At 41.2% G+C, this 20556-nt stretch overlaps 1 protein-coding gene across 1 annotated transcript in view; it reads right to left on the bottom strand.

Moving 5' to 3' along the window:
* Window positions 1-18199, bottom strand: part of VKORC1L1 (vitamin K epoxide reductase complex subunit 1 like 1) — a 62813-nt gene extending 44614 nt beyond the window's left edge. The window contains exon 1 of the mRNA XM_032872356.1: window positions 17937-18199. Coding sequence (XP_032728247.1) covers window positions 17937-18130 — 194 coding nt within the window. The 5' untranslated portion in view covers window positions 18131-18199. The remainder of the gene's footprint in view (window positions 1-17936) is intronic.
* Window positions 18200-20556: the final 2357 nt, after the last annotated feature.

Genomic DNA, 20556 nt, shown 5'->3' with positions numbered 1-20556 from the left:
CAGTGAGGTAACACTATCCTGACTTCTAACACAACAGAACAATTTTGTGTGTTTTCAAACTTTGTATTTTTGTGCCAGCTCTTTCACTCACACTATGGTTATAAGAAATCACTATTCTTTTGTGTAAATTCTTTTTTTTTAAAGATTTTATTGATTTATCGAGCCCATGTGGCTTGATCTCATGATCCTGAGATCATGACCTGAGGTGAAACCAAGAGTTGGACGCTTAACCAACTGAGCCATCCAGACACCCTCCCCCTCTTTTTAAAAATTGTATTTTTTTTGTGTGTACATTCTAATTCATTCATTCTTTTTCTCTATAATATACTGTTGTGTAAACACACAAATTATTTATCCTTACTATTCCTGAGGTACATACATTCTTAGTTTTAATGGATATCATCAAACTGCTCTCCAGAGTTTAGAACTTGACCGTTACTTTATGGAAGTCACCATTTCTCCACATCTTAGCCAAGGTCAAATCAATCAATTCAAAATTTTTGATCTTTGCCAATCTAATGTATTAAAAACACTTTCAATATAGTTTCAATTTGCTCTTCTCTTATTATGACTGGAAGGTCCTGTTTACGGATACTTGTGTTTATTTTCAACTGTCTTTGGATGTCCTGTGCCCACTTATCTACTGAGTTGTTGGTCTTTCCTATATTTACTTAAAAGGATTCCAGGTTTTTTGTGTTTGTTTTTTAAGGAAATTAGCTCCTTGAACATGATGCATGACAAACATTTTTTTCCCAGTTTATCTTTGGAGTGCCAGCTCTGTTTATGCTAGTTTTTGCATGCATAGATTTTGTCTATCTTTATGAAAATTCATATTTCTTTATGGTTTCTGGGATTTTATAAAACTTAGAGCAAATGGAACTCTCATATGTTGCTGGTGGGAGTGTAACCCGGTACATTTACTCTAAAAAACTGTTTGCAGTATATACTAAAATTAAATATATAGGGTGCCTGGGTGGCTCAGTGGGTTAAGCCTCTGCCTTCAGCTCAGGTAATGCATGACCTCAGGTTCCTGGGATTGAGCCCCGCATCAGGCTCTCAGCTCACCAGGGAGCCTGCTTTCCCCCTCTTTCTGCCTCTCTGCCTACTTGTGATCTCTGTCAAATAAATAAATAAAAATCTTAAAAAAAATAAAATTAAATATATATATGTATATACATATACATGTATCTCCTAGCACCCAGTAGTTCCACTCAATTCCAATAACAAATGAATACTTAACACCCATCAAACACATACAAAAATGTTCTAAGCAGTTTTATTCATGTTAGCCAAAAAAAAAAAGAAAGAAAAAAAGAAAAAGAAAATGTAAACAACCAAGATTTCTAACAGTAGAATAAAGTGTGGCATATTAACACAATACTACACAACAATAAAACAAAGAACTGCTACATGTAGCATAGATAAATCTCATAGACACAATGTTAAGCAAACAAAGCTGAACACAAAAGAAGACTTACTGTATGATTTGATTTGATTTGAAGTTAAAAAACAGACAAAACTATGGACATAAGTCAGAAAAGGGGCTACCAATAAGGGGGCTTGGTACTGACTGGGAGGCATATAAAGGAAATTTGGGGGCAGGTGCCGGAGATAGTCTATATCCTCATCTAGATGATATGTATTACTGGTTCCTTAAAATGTGTACTTTCCTATCTGTGAATTGTATCTCAATATAAGTTTTTCTTTCTTAAGTGTGTGAGCAGACAAGCCAGCTTTCTCTTTTTCTCAAATGTCTAACTCAGTTGACCCAATACTACTTATTGAAGAACTCACTGTTTTCATTTTTATTACCTATAACATTTCTGTAAATGAGGTTATGTCACTACTCTCAACTCTGTTCCAGGCATAACCTTTTTGCTCTGATGCTCTTAGTTACTTTAGCTTTAAAACTGACTTTAACAGCAGTAATTCCCTCTTCATGAATATTTTCTCATTTTTTATGAAAAATTCCATTTTTGTTCTTTCATATAAACTTTAGAATCAGTTTGAGAAGCCTATGGAAATATTAACTGGGATTCACACTGAATTTACAAATTATGTTTTATCAACTCCAAAATACCTTCAATGTAAGATGTACAATTTTGTGTAGCACTTAAAAAAGGACATTGCCACACTGATAGAATGCTGCCTGGAGATTGAGGGTTATTCTTTTAGGCTTATTAAAATAGCTCTTTCAGACTTACATACTGTTTTGTCTTTATATCACATGTGAGTTGTGCTTATAATGACAGTAAGTAAAAGAAATACAATAAATTTGTTAAGATGTTCATAAATAAAACTCCTTCACCACTACTACAAGGCTAGAAGTGACTGGAAGGTATCTTTAACTTGTTTTGTTTTGTTTTAAAGATTTATTTATTTATTTATTTGAGAGAGACAGAAAGAGCATGCACTCATGCAACCCGGGCAAGGGGCAGAGAGAATCCCCAGCAGACTCCCTGCTGAGCACGAAGCCTGACTCTGGGACTCCATCCCAAGACCATGAGATCATGACCTGAGCCAAAATCAAGAGTCAGACGTTTAACTAACTAAGCCACCCAGGCAGTCCTGGAAGATATCCTCAATTTTAAGGCATATCTCAATTTTAGAAATGACAAAATGCAAAAGTGTATCTAGCAATATGCAATACAACAATTTAGCAGGGATACTGACACCTTTCCAATGTGAGTTACCCTATCCAAGAACAAGTTATGTTTCAGCATTCGTTCTTTTATGTCCTTTGTTAAAGTTCCATGTTTTTCAGAGATACCCTTTGTTTTCTTGTTAAATTTTTTAAATGTATTTCTATGTGCCCTTTTTTTTCCCTTAAAAATTCTGTTAGGAAGATGTGCAAAACCTCTCCCTAAACTTATTCAGTGCCAATTCCAATCAAAATCCTAATGAGTATTCCTGCGGAACCTTACACACTAAGTGCGAGGGGTCAAAAGTAACCAAGACTTATTACCTACTGGTTATCAGGGTTTATAAAACTATGCAGTAATTCTCACGCTTGAGACTAAAGAGCTCTGGCTTATGTGATGTTGTCTATTTATCGCATTTGAAATTAAAATAAAATTGTGAAATATTTGTTCACTTAAAAATAACAACAATGTTAGCTAGAGTTTAAATAAAAATTTGAAAAAATAAGTAATAAAAATAACAAGAAACCAATTATATATTAACAGAAATAAATTCTTTATGAAAAATAATTGTTCTTCAAAACATAAAAATTTAGTGAAAAGAAAGGCAGTGTTTTGTTTTTAAAGATTTTATTTATTTATTTGACAGAGAGACATAGCGAGAGAGGGAACACAAGCAGGGGGAGTGGGAGGAGAAGCAGGGTTCCCGCAGAGCAGGGAGCCTGATGTGGAACTCGATCCCAAGACCCCGGGATCACAACCTGAGCCGAAGGCAGACTCTTAATGACTGAGCCACCCAGGCGCCCCAAGAAAGGCAGTGTTTTACGTTTCTGTAAATCTCCTTAATATCTGGCATAACAGGAGACATCTGGATTCTCATACCTGCATCTGTATTCAATCTATTTCAGTATCACATGTCATGCAGCCTCTAGAAAACCTACTGTACCATTGTGAGGGAGTAAGAGTAAATAAGGCAAATAACATCTTATTATTACTACGAAAGTATTTTTTACCTCAAAGACCCTCTGAAAAGGTCTGGACCCACCTGGTCCCTGAAGAACTGCTGAAATATGGCAGTAAAGAGAGCGGCGCCCTAGCACAAGGACAAACAAATAAAAGAATGGTATAGAAGAGCCCAGAAAAATCCTTTTGTACACAATCAGCTGATTTATGAAAAAATAACTCTACAGAGCAAGGGAAAATGATCTTAAATTGGTGCCACAATAATAACTGGACAGTCACACAGGAAAAAATTAAATTGACCCCAACTCAGAGCATTAAAAAAATTCCACTTAGACTGTTCATCTAGATGTGAAAAGCAAAACAGAAAATATTTTCATGCAGAATAGCTCAACACCCAAATACAAAAAGGTCTGATTATAAAGGTTAACTATGTTAAAATTAATAATTTCTTTTTTTAATTAATAATTTGTTAATCAAAACACACCTTTAAAAAAATGAAAAGGCAAGGCATGCCAGAGTGGAAGGGGATATATGCGATACAGATGATCTGAAAATATACATGTATATACGTATCTTATACATATATATACACACATACACACATACATATATACGCATACACAAATATATCTTAAAATATCTTAAAGCGAGTAAGACGAAGATAAACACTAGGCAGAAAAATGGGCAAAAGATTTCAATGAGAGTTTAATGAGCTTCTCAAAGAGAATCCAATAATGGCCAATAAACATGTAAAAGGCTGCTTAATCCCATTAGTAATCAGGAAAATGCAAATTAAAACCAAACAGGAATACTAACTAGAACTACCACTTTGGGAAACTGTTCTATGGTTTCTAATAAAATTAAACACCAACCCTAGGACCCAAAAATCCACTCTTCAATATACACCCCAGAGAAATGACTATATGTGTGTGCGTGTATATAAAATCATACAATGGCAATAAGCAATAAAAAAAGAATTAATTGATAAAACCAACAACTTGGATGAACTGCAAAAAACATTATTATGCTGGCAAAAGAAGCCAGACACAAGGGAGTATACACTGTCATCAGTCCATTCAGACCAAGTTCGAGAACAGGCAAAGCAAATTTATAGTGCTAGAAGTCAACACCGGATTGTCAGAGTAACAGCTTCTGACTGAAAATGAGCACAGGTGAGCTTTCTGGGGTGATGGGAATGTTCATCTGAGGAGTGGCACATGCAAATGGCACATGCAAATTTTCAAGCTGTACATTTAAAATTTTATGCATTTTATTATATATGAAACATACCTCGACTACCCACAAAAATCCACTGCACATACTCCAACGGTGAGTAACACGTAACAGACTGACAACTCCAAGGCTTGGCAAACAGGTGGAATAGCAGGAAATCTCACACGTTGTTGGTAGGAATCGAAGTTATTGCAATCACTTTGGAAAACAGTCTGGCATTACCAACTAATTTTGAAAAGACACAGGGACACCTGCGTGACTCAGTCAGTTAAGTGTCTGCCTTGGGCTCAGGTCATAAACCCAGGATCCTGGGATCAAGCCCCACGTCTGGTTCCCGGCTAGTGGGGAGACTGCTTCTCCCTCTCCCTCCTGTTCATACTCTCTCTCTCACTGTCTCTCTCAAATAAATAAAATCTTTAAAAAAAATAGATATATATATATATATATTAAAATTGAAATACACAAAAATGTTCATAGCAGCATTATTCGTACTTGCTACAAAGTGTAAACAATTTTTTTTTAAAGATTTTATTTATTTCTTTGGCAGACAGAGAGCCTGATGCGGGGCTCAATCCCAGGACCCTGAGATCATGACCTGAGCCGAAGGCAGAGGCTTAACCCACTGAGCCACCCAGGTGCCCCAAGTGAAAACAATTTAAATGTCCATTCAAAAAAAGAGTTAACTGTGACATACTTGTGTAACAGAGTACTCAGTAATATGACAAACTACAGCTCCATAAAACACGGATGAATCTCACAAGATAATGTTGAATGAAAAGGAAGGACAGACGTTAGTTAATCTCGAGAAGGAGGAAGACTGTATTTTACAAGGAGGGAGTTAAGGAAAGGCTTTCTGCAGTGCTGGCAACAGTCTATTTAATGACCTGAATGCTGGTCACAAGGGTTATGCTTTGTGATTATTAAATCAAAAAAGATGCACAGCTCAATGACTCTTCCATATCTAGGTTACAAATCAGAACAAAAAAGGCTGAAAAAAGCACCTGGGCCTGGTGGCTGACTGGATTTGGTGAGGAGAGGGGCAGGTAGAGAAACAACCAAAGAGGACAACTCCCAGGTTTCTGACTTGCACAACTGCTTGGGTGGCGATGCCTTTCACTGGGATCAGAAAGAGCTTTTTCAGGGGAGGAACATTAATTAAATCTTGAACATATTATATTTTTGGAACTTTGGAGACATCCAAGTAGAGATGTCCAGCAAGGGATTAGATAGGCAGATCTGGAGGATCAAAGGAGAGAGAGAAATTTTGAGACTGGTGACATAAATTTCCTGGTTAGAGATATAAGTGTTAGGTTCATCCATGAGTGAAGCCATGGACATGGATGTGACTGTTTAGGAAAAGAAGACTGACAAGAAGAGGGTGTAGAGCTAATGCCTGGTATGTCCACACTTAATGGGCAGGTACAGGAAGATGAAGGCAGTCAAGAAAGCTGAGAAGGAACCAAGCGGTAGGAGGAAAATCAAGAACGTGTCATGAACCATTAAGCAGGGGAAGAGAATGTTTCCTGAGTAACTTCACCACTGCAGACTGATGCACAGTTAAGAAAGGATATGTATGGGTCACGCGCAATACCCAGCAAGCCAGTTTCACTCCACCTCTTTCTGGCTGACTTGAGACAAGCAAAAACCCAAAGGAAAAACCAATACTTCTGAAAATGGCTGAAAAGTTTTTGTATTATCTTTAGAAATGAGGAATTAAGGCCCCCCTCACTGTTCTTTCTCCCTCTCAGGAAGGAAGAAGACCGATTTCAAAGCACTGATTGAGTCTATGCGTTATTTGATAGAATCACTGTTAAAAGGTCAGTACACGAGAACAGGTTCACTCTCCCACCTCTTCCATGTGACTGAAGTGGTATGAGAAGCCCTCAAGAGGACCTCCTCTCCTCTAAGTGAGAGCCAGGGACAAACCTACTACCTGCGGAGAGAAGGCCTAAGGCATGTGGCCAAGGCCAGATCAGCAGTCAGCCAAAGCAAATGTGCTCTCTGGTTACATGGCCTGAAGCACTGATGGGCAGGAGTTAGATAGAGCAGGCTTTGCTCACATCATATGGGGAAAATCTAGTCACATTTGAGAAATGAGGAGATGAAAGGGGTCCAACTCAGAGCCTGTTTTAGTTTGAAACAATTTAAGCTTAACTGGACTGGGATGGTGGGGGGAAGCACTCCCATGTGAACCCAGCTGGGTTCATTCCAGTCTTCTGCCTTGGGGGTTTGGAGCCCAAATCCTACTTATGAATAAAATGCAAAGTATCTTAGTTTTTCATTTCCAAGTCCAAATATTTAATACAGATTTCTTCTTCGGGGCCCTATTGTGGCTGTAGACTGGAGAGAATTCTGTTATTGGGATCCCTGTCCAGGATACTATCACGAGATTTCTCAATTTCCAGGACCACATTAATCACATACAAAACAAAACTACAGTGGGCATCTAGGTTAAATTCATAACATATCAGCAACTCCAGGATCAATGGATATGTTTGTTCCTTGATGGGAAAGTTTGAGTAAAGATTGACTCTTTCCCAAGTTCACCTATAAATTCAGTACAATTCTAATCAAGATCTCAATGGGATTGTTTTTTTTTAACAATTGTTTCAAAATAAATTCTAAAATTCACCCAAAACAGTAAATGCATGAGAATAGCCAAGAAATGTCTTAAAATGAGTGTATCTGCCCTATCAGATATCAAATGTACTATTTAAAGCCACAGGGGAGAGAGGAACTGTAGTAATGGAAATGAATGGAAACACAGACAACATACCACTGGAAAGAATGGAGAATCCAGAAAGAGGTTCTTGGTATATAAGGAAATTCTTGTTGCATTTCAAACATGGTCAAGTCAATACTTGGGGTTAGGCAAAACCTACCAACTAAGAAGAAGGTTTGATCCCTACCTCACACTACACATGAAAGTAAATTCCACTCAAACTAAAGGAGCTAAATATGAAAAAAATTCAAACAAAATACATGAAAGTTTAAAAAAAAATCTTGGGATGCTAGAGATTTTGTTAAACAAGATTAAAGAAAGAAAAAAAAAAAACCCAAACCCAAAAGTTACCAAGAAGTCAAAGACGGGACCACATAAAAAAGTTTAAACTTCTACTGAATAAAGATACCATTAATAAGATTAAAAGACAAATGAGAAACAAGGAGAAAAGACGTGTAATACATATAACAAAAAATTCCTGGGGCGCCTGGGTGGCTCAGTGGGTTAAGCCGCTGCCTTCGGCTCAGGTCATGATCTCAGAGTCCTGGGATCGAGCCCCGCATCAGGCTCTCTGCTCAGCAGGGAGCCTGCTTCCTCCTCTCTCTCTGCCTGCCTCTCTGCCTGCTTGTGATCTATCAAATAAATAAATAAATAAATAAATCTTTAAAAAAAAAATGCATTAAAAAAAAAATTCCTGTGATACCTGAAGAACTCCCTCTAACCAGTAAGAAAAAAAGACACCTAGAAGAGAAATAAATGGGCAAACGTATAAAAAGGTAATCTCCAGAAGAAATTTAAGCGAACATTTGACATACGTCTATATAAAAATTAGGTTATAGATTCATCCAACCTATAAGCTACATTCTACATGATAAATGATTTTTTTCAAAACTAAAAGAAACCATAAATACCCATTCATCTGATATCAGAATGAGACATGCCCTTCTAAACTCAAACCTATAGAAAAAAAATTCAAAGAAAAATAATTAATTTTTCATACTTTCAAAAAAAGCTATGTACTATAAAAATTAATGAAATAGAAAATGGCAAAAAATTAACAAATGATAAAATATCCATATCCTTTAAATATATAAGGCATTTGCCTAATCAACATAAAAAATTCTAAGATGTAGGGACACTTGGATGGCTCAGTCATTAAGCATCTGCCTCCAACTCAGGTCATGATCCCAGGGTCCTGGGATTGAGCCCCTGCATCGGGCTCCCTGCTTGCTTCTCCCTCTCCCACTTCCCCTGCTTGTTCTCTCTCTTGCTGTGTCTCTGTCAAATAAATAAAATCTTGGGGCGCCTGGGTGGCTCAGTGGTTAAAGTCTCTGCCTTCGGCTCGGGTCATGGTCCCATGGTCCTGGGATCGAGTCCTGCGTCAGGCTCTCTGCTCAGCAGGGAGCCTGCCTCCTCCTTCTCTCTCTCTGCCTGCCTCTCTGCCTACTTGTGATCTGTCAAATAAATTAAAAAAAAAAAATCTTTAAAAATAAATAAATAAGTAAAATCTTAAAAAACAACAACAACAACAACAACAAATAAAACCTAAGATGTATACAGGCACGACTCAAGAGAAGAAATGCAGGGGCACCTGGGTGGCTCAGTTGGTTGAGTGACTGCCTTTGGCTCAGGTTATGATCTCGGACTTGCGGGTTTGAGTCCTGCAACAGGCTCCCCGCACCTTGGGGAGTCTGCTTCTCCCTCTGACCTTCTCCTCTCTCATGCTCTCTCTCACTCATTCTCTCTCAAATAAATAAATAAAAATCTTTAAAAAAATTTTTTTTCAAAAAAATAAAAGAGAAGTGCAAACAATCAATAAAAAATGTGAAAACCCACTAAAACTTTTTTACACTTGGGGGAAATGCATATCAAAACAATGATGTAACATTTTTCATAAAACAAATTCATAAAGGTCTAAATAATGAGGACATTCAACAACAAGGGTACAGGACTCCTGACATTCTCTTACATTACTGGTGGAATTTCTAAGAACAAGAGAAAATAGTTATGACACGTTAAATGAGGAAAAAAGATATAAAATACATACAGTATTATCTCAACCCTGTTTTAAAATAATAGCTACATTTTACGAGCACTCACTGTTGTGCCAGGTGCTGTGCTCAAGCTGTTTATAGACACTGGGGCACTGGTGTACTTCATCTTCACATAATCCTGAGTTAGACTCTACTGTTACCCTCCCTTTATGAAGAGGAAACTGAGATAAAGGAGAGATCAAGTTATGCAGCCAAGATTTCAAAGCAGGTACCCTTTGGTCTATACTATGTGACCTTAACTATCAGTACAACATGCAAGCGGAAATAAATCAAACTTTTAAAAAACAGTGGAGTTGATTATACTGCCTTTTCTTATTTTGTCACGGATCTTCCACTATTTTACTTCTCAAAAACAATGATTGTTTTTAAAAAGGTCAATAGTCCTACAACAGGATAACAGCATCCTTGAAATTCCCCTAAATTACAGATGCTAGTAACAAAAGAAACTGTATAGTTTCTTTTGGTTTAAAAAATTTTAATGGTTTAAAATCCAATGGTTTAAAAAATTTTTTAGCAAAAAGTTTTTTTCCAAATGAAATTTTATGTGGATCTATAATGAAAAACAGATTTAAGCTATATTTCACTCTACCAGTGTATTTTAAAAGCTCAATGACATTTACAACAAAGGTCTTCTGATCAACACAAACTTTATAAACCACGGATGACTGGGGCAGTCAGACTTGTTGTTTTGAGGGCGCAGCATCAAAAACAACCTGATCCAGAGAGTTGCAAATGAGGAGTTTTGTTGGTTTTTTCAACAGCACATTAATGCTATTTAAGGAATTTATTATACCTGCCCCAAGTCTTTGTAGAAGCACATTTCTAAGTTAAATCTCTAATAATAAATCTTAAAATATATAATAATCATGACATTAGAACATTATGCACAAGGCAGTCACATATTATAGCATAATACAATCAGTTCTACAGTAGTGAATTTGCTGATATAATTTTAGATGAGCAAACAAGCACTGGCCTGAATTTTTAAAATACCAATATAAAGCTATAATCCTAATCAATTAAAAATTCAAGTATAAACACAAAGAAAGAAAGAAAGTCTATTTAAGGATTTTTATCCTGAGTATTGGCATTATGGGTGATTTTAATTTTTTCCTTTTGTTTATTTTCCCTCAAATATTCTAAATACAGTGATTTTTTTCCTTTTTTCTTTTATCCTTTTTAATTTTTTTTAAAGATTTTATTTATTTATTTGACAGAGAGAGATCACAAGTAGGCAGAGCAGTGGGGGGGGGGGGCGGCGTGGGAAGCAGGTTCCCTGCCGAGCAGAGAGCCTGATGCACCAGGACCCTGGGGTGATGACCTGAGCTGAAGGCAGAGGCCTAACCCACTGAATAACCCAGGCACCCCTCTTTTTTACTTTCTAATCTTAAAATAACTATAAATCACAGGAATTTGCAAAAAATGCACAGGATGGCCCCTAGCACACTTTGCCAAACCTCCTCAAAGGTAACATCCTACGGAGGTACCTGGGTGGCTCAGTGGGTTAGGCCTCTGCCTTCGGCTCAGGTCATGATCTCAGAGTCCTGGGATAGAGCCCTGCATTCTCTGCTGGCATCCGGCTCTCTGCTCGGCGGGGAGCCTGCTTCCCGCCCCCACCCCCACCCCAACACCCCCGCCACCTGCTGCTCTGCCTACTTGTGATCTCAGTCAAATAAATAAAATCTTAAAAAAAAAAAAAAAAAGGTATAATGTCCTATATAAATCCACAACCAGGAAACTAACCTTGGTACAATCTAGAGTTTACTGAGATTTCACCAGTTTTACATGTGTTTCTATGCAATTTTATCACATATGTAGCTTCCTGTAACCACAACTGAAATACAGAACTGTTCTTCCCCACAAGGCTCCTTTCTCCCTTTCTGAACTCCCTGGTAACTACTGATCTGTTCTCCATTACTATAATTTTGTTATTTCAAAAATGCTACATAAATGCAATCATACTGGATGTCAACTTTTAAGACTGGCACTTTTTTCCACCTGGCATAACTCCTTTGAGACAACCTGGCAGTATAAATCAGTGGTCTCTACTGTGTTAAAATTTACCATGGTATGCATTTGAGTATATATAAATGTTTATAAATGTTTTAAAGTTTAACATGTTAAAATGTGAGTCAAATGCTTGTGAAATCCCTACTGTACTGCCACACAACTAGGTGTTGGGGGAACAAATTCTGAAAACTGATAATCTAGTATCAGTGCAGTGCAACTGAGTACAAATACTACATAGAAGAGAAACCCAAAGCTCAGTGCTTGTAAGTCTTATCCATAGTTAAACGAACAGGTGGTTTACAAGAATGCCTGCTTTTGCATTTTTCTGGACAAGCTCTAGATTCCAGTCCTTTTCCTACCTAGGTAGGTCTGAGTTACATTCAAATATGATCACTTGCTATTTCCCCCAAAATGGGCACCAACTTCTGCCTTTCCTCATGCTGTTCCCTGGAATCATCAAGGAAATGAATCGCTCTTAAATTCCTCCTTCCGGGTGGTGATTTAGCGGGCACCACACCCCAGGCCCAATTCTCCAGATTCTTTGCACAGTAGATCCATGACTCAACACCTCTCTCGGAAGGAGATTCCCCACCCTAGAACAAATTCAAACTAACTTTTTCTCCTCCCCACCCCAGGTGCCTAGATACCCTTTATCTTCCTTCCCTTGGCAATTCTGTTAAGTTTTCCTGATAGCTCACCCCACTGCATACCTGTTCACTAACTAGGTGTGACAAATCCCTTATCTTCACAACTTTAGGCTTAGAAGGCAAACACTCCAGAAACTTATATCTTGAATACCAAGCCTTCATAGTAGTGTCCTTGCCTTCCCCCCACCAAAATTGCTTTAAACAAGAAAAAGCTATAATGCAAACTCTAAGAATTTTTGGCATACAGATGTTTTAAAAAAATGGCACCAAAGTTTGCATAGTTTTAAAAAACTTGGCCGATATGGGCATCACTCGATCAATAGTAGATCTTTTTTTTTTTTTTAAGATTTTATTTATTTATTTGACAGATCACAAGTAGGCAGAGAGAGGAAGGGAAGCAGGCTCCCTGCTGAGCAGAGAGCCCGATGCGGGGCTCGATCCCAGGACCCTGGGATCATGACCTGAGCCAAAGGCAGAGGCTTTAACCCACTGAGCCACCCAGGTGCCCCATCAATAGTAGATCTAAATGGAATTCAAAGCAGTAAAGAGCCTGGGTTAGAACCAGGCCTCTGTCCCTGTATGATCTAAATCAAGTTTCACTTACAATCCATGTGCCTCAGTTTTCTCATCTGTAAAATGGTGATAAAAGCACCTCATAGGACTGTTAAGAGAATTAAATAAGTAAGCATTTAAAACACTGCTTTGCACACAGTAAGCATTATCTTAAGTATTACACAGTTCTCTCTAACACCACGGCAGTCCAGTTACAATTGTGATATCTTCTTTCCTCTTATACTCTAAGTTCATACTGCTTCTGAAATTTCCATACCAAGAAACAACAGAACACAAGAACCAATATTTTATTTTATGTATTAGTCAAAACTAACTACTAGAACAAATTTTCTTTCACAGGTATTAACATAATATCAAATACGAATATAAGCACTTAAAAATATGTGATGGAAATAACGCTAGCAAAAAGTAGGGTATAGATCAGAATATATAATATGATAATTTCATGTTTAAAAATGGGAAGAATAATATGGTCATATTCATGCTTGTACATAAAATGGCTTTGCAAAGTTTCACAGCTGCTTATGGAGAGGGAGAAGTGCGTGTCTGGGTGAAGGGTATGAAAGAGATTATTCACCATGTACGCTTTAGTATCTTCAAATGTGAAACACCAAATGCATTATCTCTAGAATTCAACTGAAAGAAATGTACAGGGGTGGTCCTCAAACAAGTACTCTAGAAGCCAGGTTTCCGGTCTGCTACTAATTGTGTTACCTTGGACAAGCTGTTTAACCTCCGAGTCTAGGTGGACAAAGAAAGGAGTAGCAAAGATTTCTAGGTTCTATTCTAAAAATGTAAGATTCCAGGGTCCCTGGATGGCTCAGTCCATATAGCATGTGACTCTTGGATCTCAGGGTCATGAGTTCAAGCCCCATGTTGAGCAGCAGAGCTTACTTAAAAAACAAACAAACAAACAAAAAAACCTCAACGAAAGTAGTAAGTAGACGGCACTATTACTTTTTTTAAGATGTGAGAGAGGTATTAGTTCAACATTTTGCAAAAGAACACAATTTTTTGAGGAATTGATGGTTTTCAAATACTATTTTACAGTTTTTAAAACCGTAAAACTGTCAAGCCTATTCATCTTTTTTTTTTTTTTAAAGATTTCATTTATTTATTTGACACAGAGAGACACAGCGAGAGAGGGAATACAAGCAGGGGGAGTGGGAGAGGGAGAAGCAGGTTTCCCGCTGAGCAGGGAGCCCAATGGTTCACTCAATCCCAGGACCCTGGGATCATGACCTAAGCAGAAGGCAGACACTTAATGACTGAGCCACCCCAGGTGTCCCCCAAGCCTACATTCATCTTTAAAGATCACTTGTACTATTCTTAACATAAGAACCCTTGTAGAAGGGGGTCTAATGTAACTTGCAGAAAAAAGCTATAAAGAATATTCTGGGGGGAAAAAAAAAGAATATTCTGCATATTATATTGTTTCTCTTGCCACACTTCAGAGATTGTTTTAAATGCACTTTAAGTCTTTATACTATGGCTTGGAGGAGCAATAAAGTACACTAAAACAATTTACATCTAAAATACATAAATGACTATACCTAAAAAACCATACTACTTAAGGATGTTTATTATCAGATACTGCAAAAAAAGGTAACACCTCTGATCAATGATAACAGCTCTGAATATATAATTTATTCCAGGTATCATCCAGGTGTTCATTCCTTACATCATCATTAATCCCACCACTCACCTGGCAAAGCAGGTTTTAAGAGCCCAGTTTAACACAAGAAACAACCGAAGATCCACAAAGATAAGTGACTAGCTTGAGGCCACAGTCTAAAAGTAGCAGATTAGGAGCCCACCCAGAATCCGCAGTTCTGAGCAAGCTGCACTGAACAGGGTTAATGTTGGCTGGGAGGCTGGTGCAGGTTTGCAACAGACTATTTACTCATTTATATAAAAAGGAGGAAAAATAACGAGAAGAAAGCAAACCTTTTAATAAAGCTAAATGATTCAATTTAAAGTCTTTTATTTTGAAATTCTGGCCTCTCAAATCATTTGAGTTAAAATATCCTTTTTATAAATGAAATGAAAGCAGCTAGTGATGTGGGTTACTGTTGCTGTTTTTATTGGGTATACCTGGCAAAACTAAATAAATCAAAACAAATTTGGCAACTCCACTGCACCCTCCCAATATGGGGTGGGGGTAATAATTTATTTTGAAATCCAAAGTCTGGGGGCGCACACGGCTGGTTCAACCAGTGAAGCATGCAACTCCTGATCTCAGGGTTGTGAGTTCAAGAGCCACATTGGGTACAGAGATTAAATAAATTATCAAAAAAAAAAAAAAAAAAGAAAAGAAAAGAAAAGAAAAAAGAAATCCAAAGTCTGGGAACTACTCCCTTAGACAATGATGCCTCCCAAAATACTAGAGGACTTCACACACACACACACACACACACACACACACACACATGACCTTCAAAATTCTCTCATTCATCTCCATTCTATTTGGCTCAAGACACTTAAGGATTGAGAAATGAGAATAAAGTGAGTTTTAGCAACCCAAAGTCACATGAGTTAACAATGGGTTCTGGTAGTGGACTTTCCTCAGGATTCTTTTTACTGGGTAACTTTTCTCATCTTTCATCCGCAATTCTACTCTAACCTGGGCTCAGACTTTCTTTTCATAAGATAGTCACATTTTTTTAATACTTCTGCTAAGTAGCAATCAATACTTAAGTCAAATAAAAAGAATTACTTGAGGTCCCTACTAACCTGATTTTATTTAAAGGCAGTCTGACAAAATGAAACCTTTTAATGATGTTTATCCTACCAACTTAGAGAAAAAAAATTGGTCTATAAATCAGACTCAAGCCATTTTAATTTCCAAATTTCTGTACCTCCATTAAATATATTTGTATATATACACACACATAAACGTGTATATGGTATATACATACATGGAGCTTTACAAGTAGTTTATAAACAGGCTGATCAAACTGAGTAAGTTTCTTGAAAATAGTATTATTGTGTTTATAGCAAATAAGCTATTTACTCCTTGTTAGCCATGTCTTATTTCTTACCTATCCTCCTTTAGCGAGCATCGATTTTAAAATATTTTATGTACACAGCTACACAATTAAACATTAGTTCCTGTCACAACATACTAAATTCACATTTAAAACTATAAAGACATCCAGGTACTTTTAGTCTTACTTACATACTTATATATACTTTTAATATTCTATGTGATGTTATTTATATTATTTTATGGTACTTTATTAAAAATTTTTAAGAGCACAAAAACCTGGATCTTAGAGGATATGCAACTGAAAATATTTATAGTCTATACTTATTGCATGGTTCAAAAACACTCCTTTTTAAAGGCAAATCGATTTTAAAACCATAACCGTACAGTTTGGGTAAACATAAAGCACTCTTTCCATGCCTACAATGTAAAAGGTTCAGTTAAATCTATTATGGACCACAGAGTTTGCAACTCTAACACTGGTAATAATTCTGCCTAAATTCCTTACTAATCTAGTATCAAAGTTATTTTTATTTCCTTTTTTAAAAGATTACTTGAACTAAATTGCTGGATAGTCTTTTCACCTTACACTTCTCACCGTGTATTTACGCAACTAACTTCGGGTACAGGTGCTTCCAAGTACACCTGGACGTGCCATAAGCATGAAGGTGTCTGCACAGAAGTGGCTCCGCGCGTCTCGGAGGGATGCTCAGTCTATGAAGTCTACCGACGTGGCTCAGAATACTCAGCCCAGAACGTGACTCTGTCACACCGGCGAGCACAGCTGCTCAGTAACACCCGCACTGAAACACAGTGTTTACTGTAGCAATAACGACGCCTATTCTCCCGCTAAAGCAACAGGGTCTGGCTTTAGGGCAAAGGGGACAGAGCTGTCTAGAGGAAAGACGGCGGCTGGGGCCTGCGAGCGGTCACCCGACCACCCCACGGCCTGCCCGCTCCCGCAGTCACCAACGTGCGGGTCAAAACAAACTGGCAAGCGACACGTTCCTGTCTACGCAGCGATCTGCAGGTTGGGGGCGGGGTGGGGGGGAGCGGCCCGAACGCAGCTCCTGCTAAGAAACGCGGAACAGCAGGCGAGTACGTGTCCGTGGGAACCGTCACCGACCAGTTCCGAAGTCGCGTCTTCCACTTCGGCCACTTTCAACGAACCTCCCCCCCCCCACCAGCATCTTTAAAAGGAGCCGCTTTAGGACGCGAATTCCTCTTTTCCCAAAGTAACTCGCCCAGGACAACCAGGACAGCAAATTCCAACAGACGAACCCCCCGCGATCCGAGAGCCCCGAGCCACCCCGCTCCGGGAGCCGAGCGCTCTCGGTCTCCTCGGGGCGCCCCCGACCACCGACGACCTGCGCGAGTCGGCCCCACGCCCCGCACCGTCCCCGCACCCGTCTTGGGCACACGGGGCTCCCACCGGACCCGGCGTCCGGCCGGCGCCGAGGACAGGGTCCCGGAGCCCGGGTGTGCGCGGCGCCGGGCTCTCGCTCCGCACCGGGTCACACGCGCTCCGGCCCGCGAACGCCGCCGTCCCAGGGGCCGCACGCTCGTCGGCGCCGGAGCACAAAGGGGCCCGACCGCCGAGCACCTGTCCGGGCCGGGGAGACCGGGACTGCGAGCCCCTAGTCCGCGCGGGCCGCACCGCCCCCGGAGCCCGCGGAGCCCGGTGCCCTCGCGGCGCCCGGCGCAGGGTCCCGCACCCCGGCCCGCCCCCCGGCGCGAACCAGGAAATCGGTCGCGCCCGCCGCCACCCGCCCTCGGCGAGCCCCCTCGCCCCCGCCGGGCCCGGCCGCAGCCCGCCCGCCCGCTCCCGGTCCGCGCCGGCCTCCCCGCGGCACTCTGCCACCTCATCCCTCCTCGCCGGCCTCGCGGCCCCGCCGCCCCCGCCCCGGCGGCCTGCGCTCGGGCCGCCCCTCGGGCCGGGGCCGCCGGCCGCCTCCCCACGCCCGGCCGCGCTCGCAGCGCCGTCGGTCCCTCCGCGGCCCGGTCCCCGCCGGCACCCAGGCCCGAGCTCCCGCCGCGCGCTCCCCGCCCCCAGCCTCCGCCCTCACCCAGCGCGACCGCTCCCGGCCCCGCTCCCCCGCGCCGGGCTACCTGGAGGCAAGGGCGGCGGAGCACTTCACCCAGGGCCCCAGGTCGCAGAGGGCCCGGTGCTCGGGGTCCCGCTCCTTCTCCCGCTCCACGTGGTAGGCGTAGATGGAGAGCAGGATCCCGGCGGCGCACACTGCATACCGGGCCACCCGCTCCCACCGCGGCACCGACACTCTCAGCAGGACGGGCGCCGCCATCTTCCCCCCGCCGCCGCCGCCGCCGCCGCCGCCGCCGCCCTCCGCCTCCACTTCAGCCGCCGCCGCCCGTCGGGGCCCGACCCAGCCGCCGCCGCCGCCGCCTCCGCCGCCGCCGCCACCGCCGCCGCCGCCGCCGCGCCCCATTGGTTCCACCGCCTGCTCCGGGCCCCGCCCCCACAGGCGCGCGGCCCAACCGCCCCGAAAGGAGAGCGCCCGGCGGGGCGGGGAAGGCGCGCGCGGGCGCGGAGGGAGGGGGCGGAGCGCGCAACCGTCGGGAGGCGGGGCCGGCAGGCGGGGCCGGCAGGCGGAGACAGAGGCGGCGCGCGCAGCGGGCGGCACCGAGAGGAGGGGCGTGGCCAGGGGGCGGGGCGGGGCTCTGGGAGTAAGGGGCGGGGAAGGGAACGGAGGGGAGGGGTGGGGCCTGAGGGCCTTAGGGGCCTGAGTGCGATGAATAATAAATTTCAAAGATACCACCCAGTGTGACTAAGTGAGCCCTTGGCCCCTTCTCCTGGGGGTGGTGATCAATTGGCACAGTATTTTCCTTTTTTGTCATTATCATTTGATATTTTTGACCCAATCCAAATTAACCCTGGCAACGCCAGAGCTCCAGAGCCTCGCTTCCATTACTGGATACGCCCCACCACGACCTCCAACACCTCCGCGTTCAACAGGTGCAAACTTAAATATTCTTAAAAATTATTTATGAGAAGACAAAAAAATTATTTATAATGCCTTGCTTCTCTGTAAGGTGAACTTGAGATGGCTTAACATAATTAATGTGATACAGAAAAATGTAAAAATGAACTGAAAAACCAGGACAAAGAAAAAGACAAGTCAGAATAAAAGGACACACCAGGAGTAAGAATACAGATAAGCAGGTCACAAGGTCTTGCATAATTATTAAAATTCAACCATAAATTTGGCTCTGAGATTCCTGATGGTCACGATTAAAAAACAAAAACAAAAACAGACACGTGTGATTGTCACCGTTTCTGAGAAGAAAGAAACACACCATTCTTGGAGATGGCCAGCTTTTCCCTGGTTGCAGCTCTCAAAGAGATTTCAGGAGCTTTATATAGTGATTCTGAGTAAGAAGCAATGTCCTTGCATTATCTATTGTTGGGTAACAGATTACCCCAACTTCAGCAGCTTAAAACAAAATCCCTTATTTTCTCACAGTTTCCGTGGGTCAGGGATGTGGGTGTCATTCTGCTGGGTCCTCTGGGTCAGGGTCTCTTACAAAGCTGCATTCAGCTCAGCCAGGGCCAGGCATCTCAAGGCAGGAGGATCCTCTTCCAGGCTCACTCAAACACCACTGCAAGCCCTCAGGTCCTTCGTTAGTTCCTGCCACTGGGACCTCTCCATACGAATTATTTCCCAATAAAGCCAGAGGGGAAAAAAGAAGCTAGTCTCTGGGTCCAGTCTGCACTGAAAGGGAGGGGATTACACAAAAGCATGGAAACCAGGAGAGGGGATCACCGGGAGTTATCTTAAAGGTTGCCTACCACAGTCCTCGAAAGATCACCACTCTAATTCTCTAGTGGTTTCCATAAATCCAAGTGAAGTCATTCTCTTGCAACCCCCTTCCTTCCATATTGACTTGCTGAGAGCCATTGATCATCTGGCTTCTTGCACTCATTATGTCTGTAAGGTTTATCCATGCTATTGTACATAGCAATTGTTACTTTTCATTGCTGTGTTATAATCCATTATATGCATAACCACTATTATACTTTTATCTTATTTTTTTGTTTTGTTTTGTTTTTTTTGTTTTGTTTTATTTTTATTAAATTTTAGTTAGTTGACATATAGTTTCAAGAGTAGAAGGTAGTAATTCATCACTTGTATAACATCCAGTGCTCATGATAACAAGTGTCCTCCTTAATACTCATCACCCACCTAGGCCATCCCCCTACCCACCTCCCTCCATCAACCTCAGTTTGTTCTCTATAGTTAAGAGTCTTATATGGTTTGCTTCCCTCTCTCCTCTTTTTTTTTCTTACCCCTTCCCATATGTTTATCTGTTTTGTTTCTTAAATTCCACATAATGAGTGAAATCACATGGTGTCTTCCTCTAACTTACTTCGCTTAGTATAGCACACTCTAATTCCATCCACATCATTGCAAATGGAAAGATTTCATTCCTCTTAATCATTGAATAATATTCCATTCTGTGTGTGTGTGTGTGTGTGTGTGTGTGTGTGTACCACACCTCCTTCATCCATTCATAAGTTGATGAACATTTGGGCTTTTCCCATAATTTGGCTGTTAGGATAATACTGCCATAAACATCATGGTGCATGGGTCCCTTTGAATCAGTATTTTTGTATCCTTTGGGTAAATATCTAGTAATGGGGTTGCTGGGTCATAGGGTAGCTCTATTTTCAACTTTTGAGGAACCTCCATGCTGTTTTCCAGAGTGGCTG

Source organism: Lontra canadensis, unplaced genomic scaffold (assembly GCF_010015895.1).
Source record: "Lontra canadensis isolate GAN:19392208 unplaced genomic scaffold, GSC_riverotter_1.0 scaffold45, whole genome shotgun sequence".
NCBI lineage: Eukaryota > Metazoa > Chordata > Mammalia > Carnivora > Mustelidae > Lontra > Lontra canadensis.
This window is presented reverse-complemented; position numbering and strand designations above follow the sequence as displayed.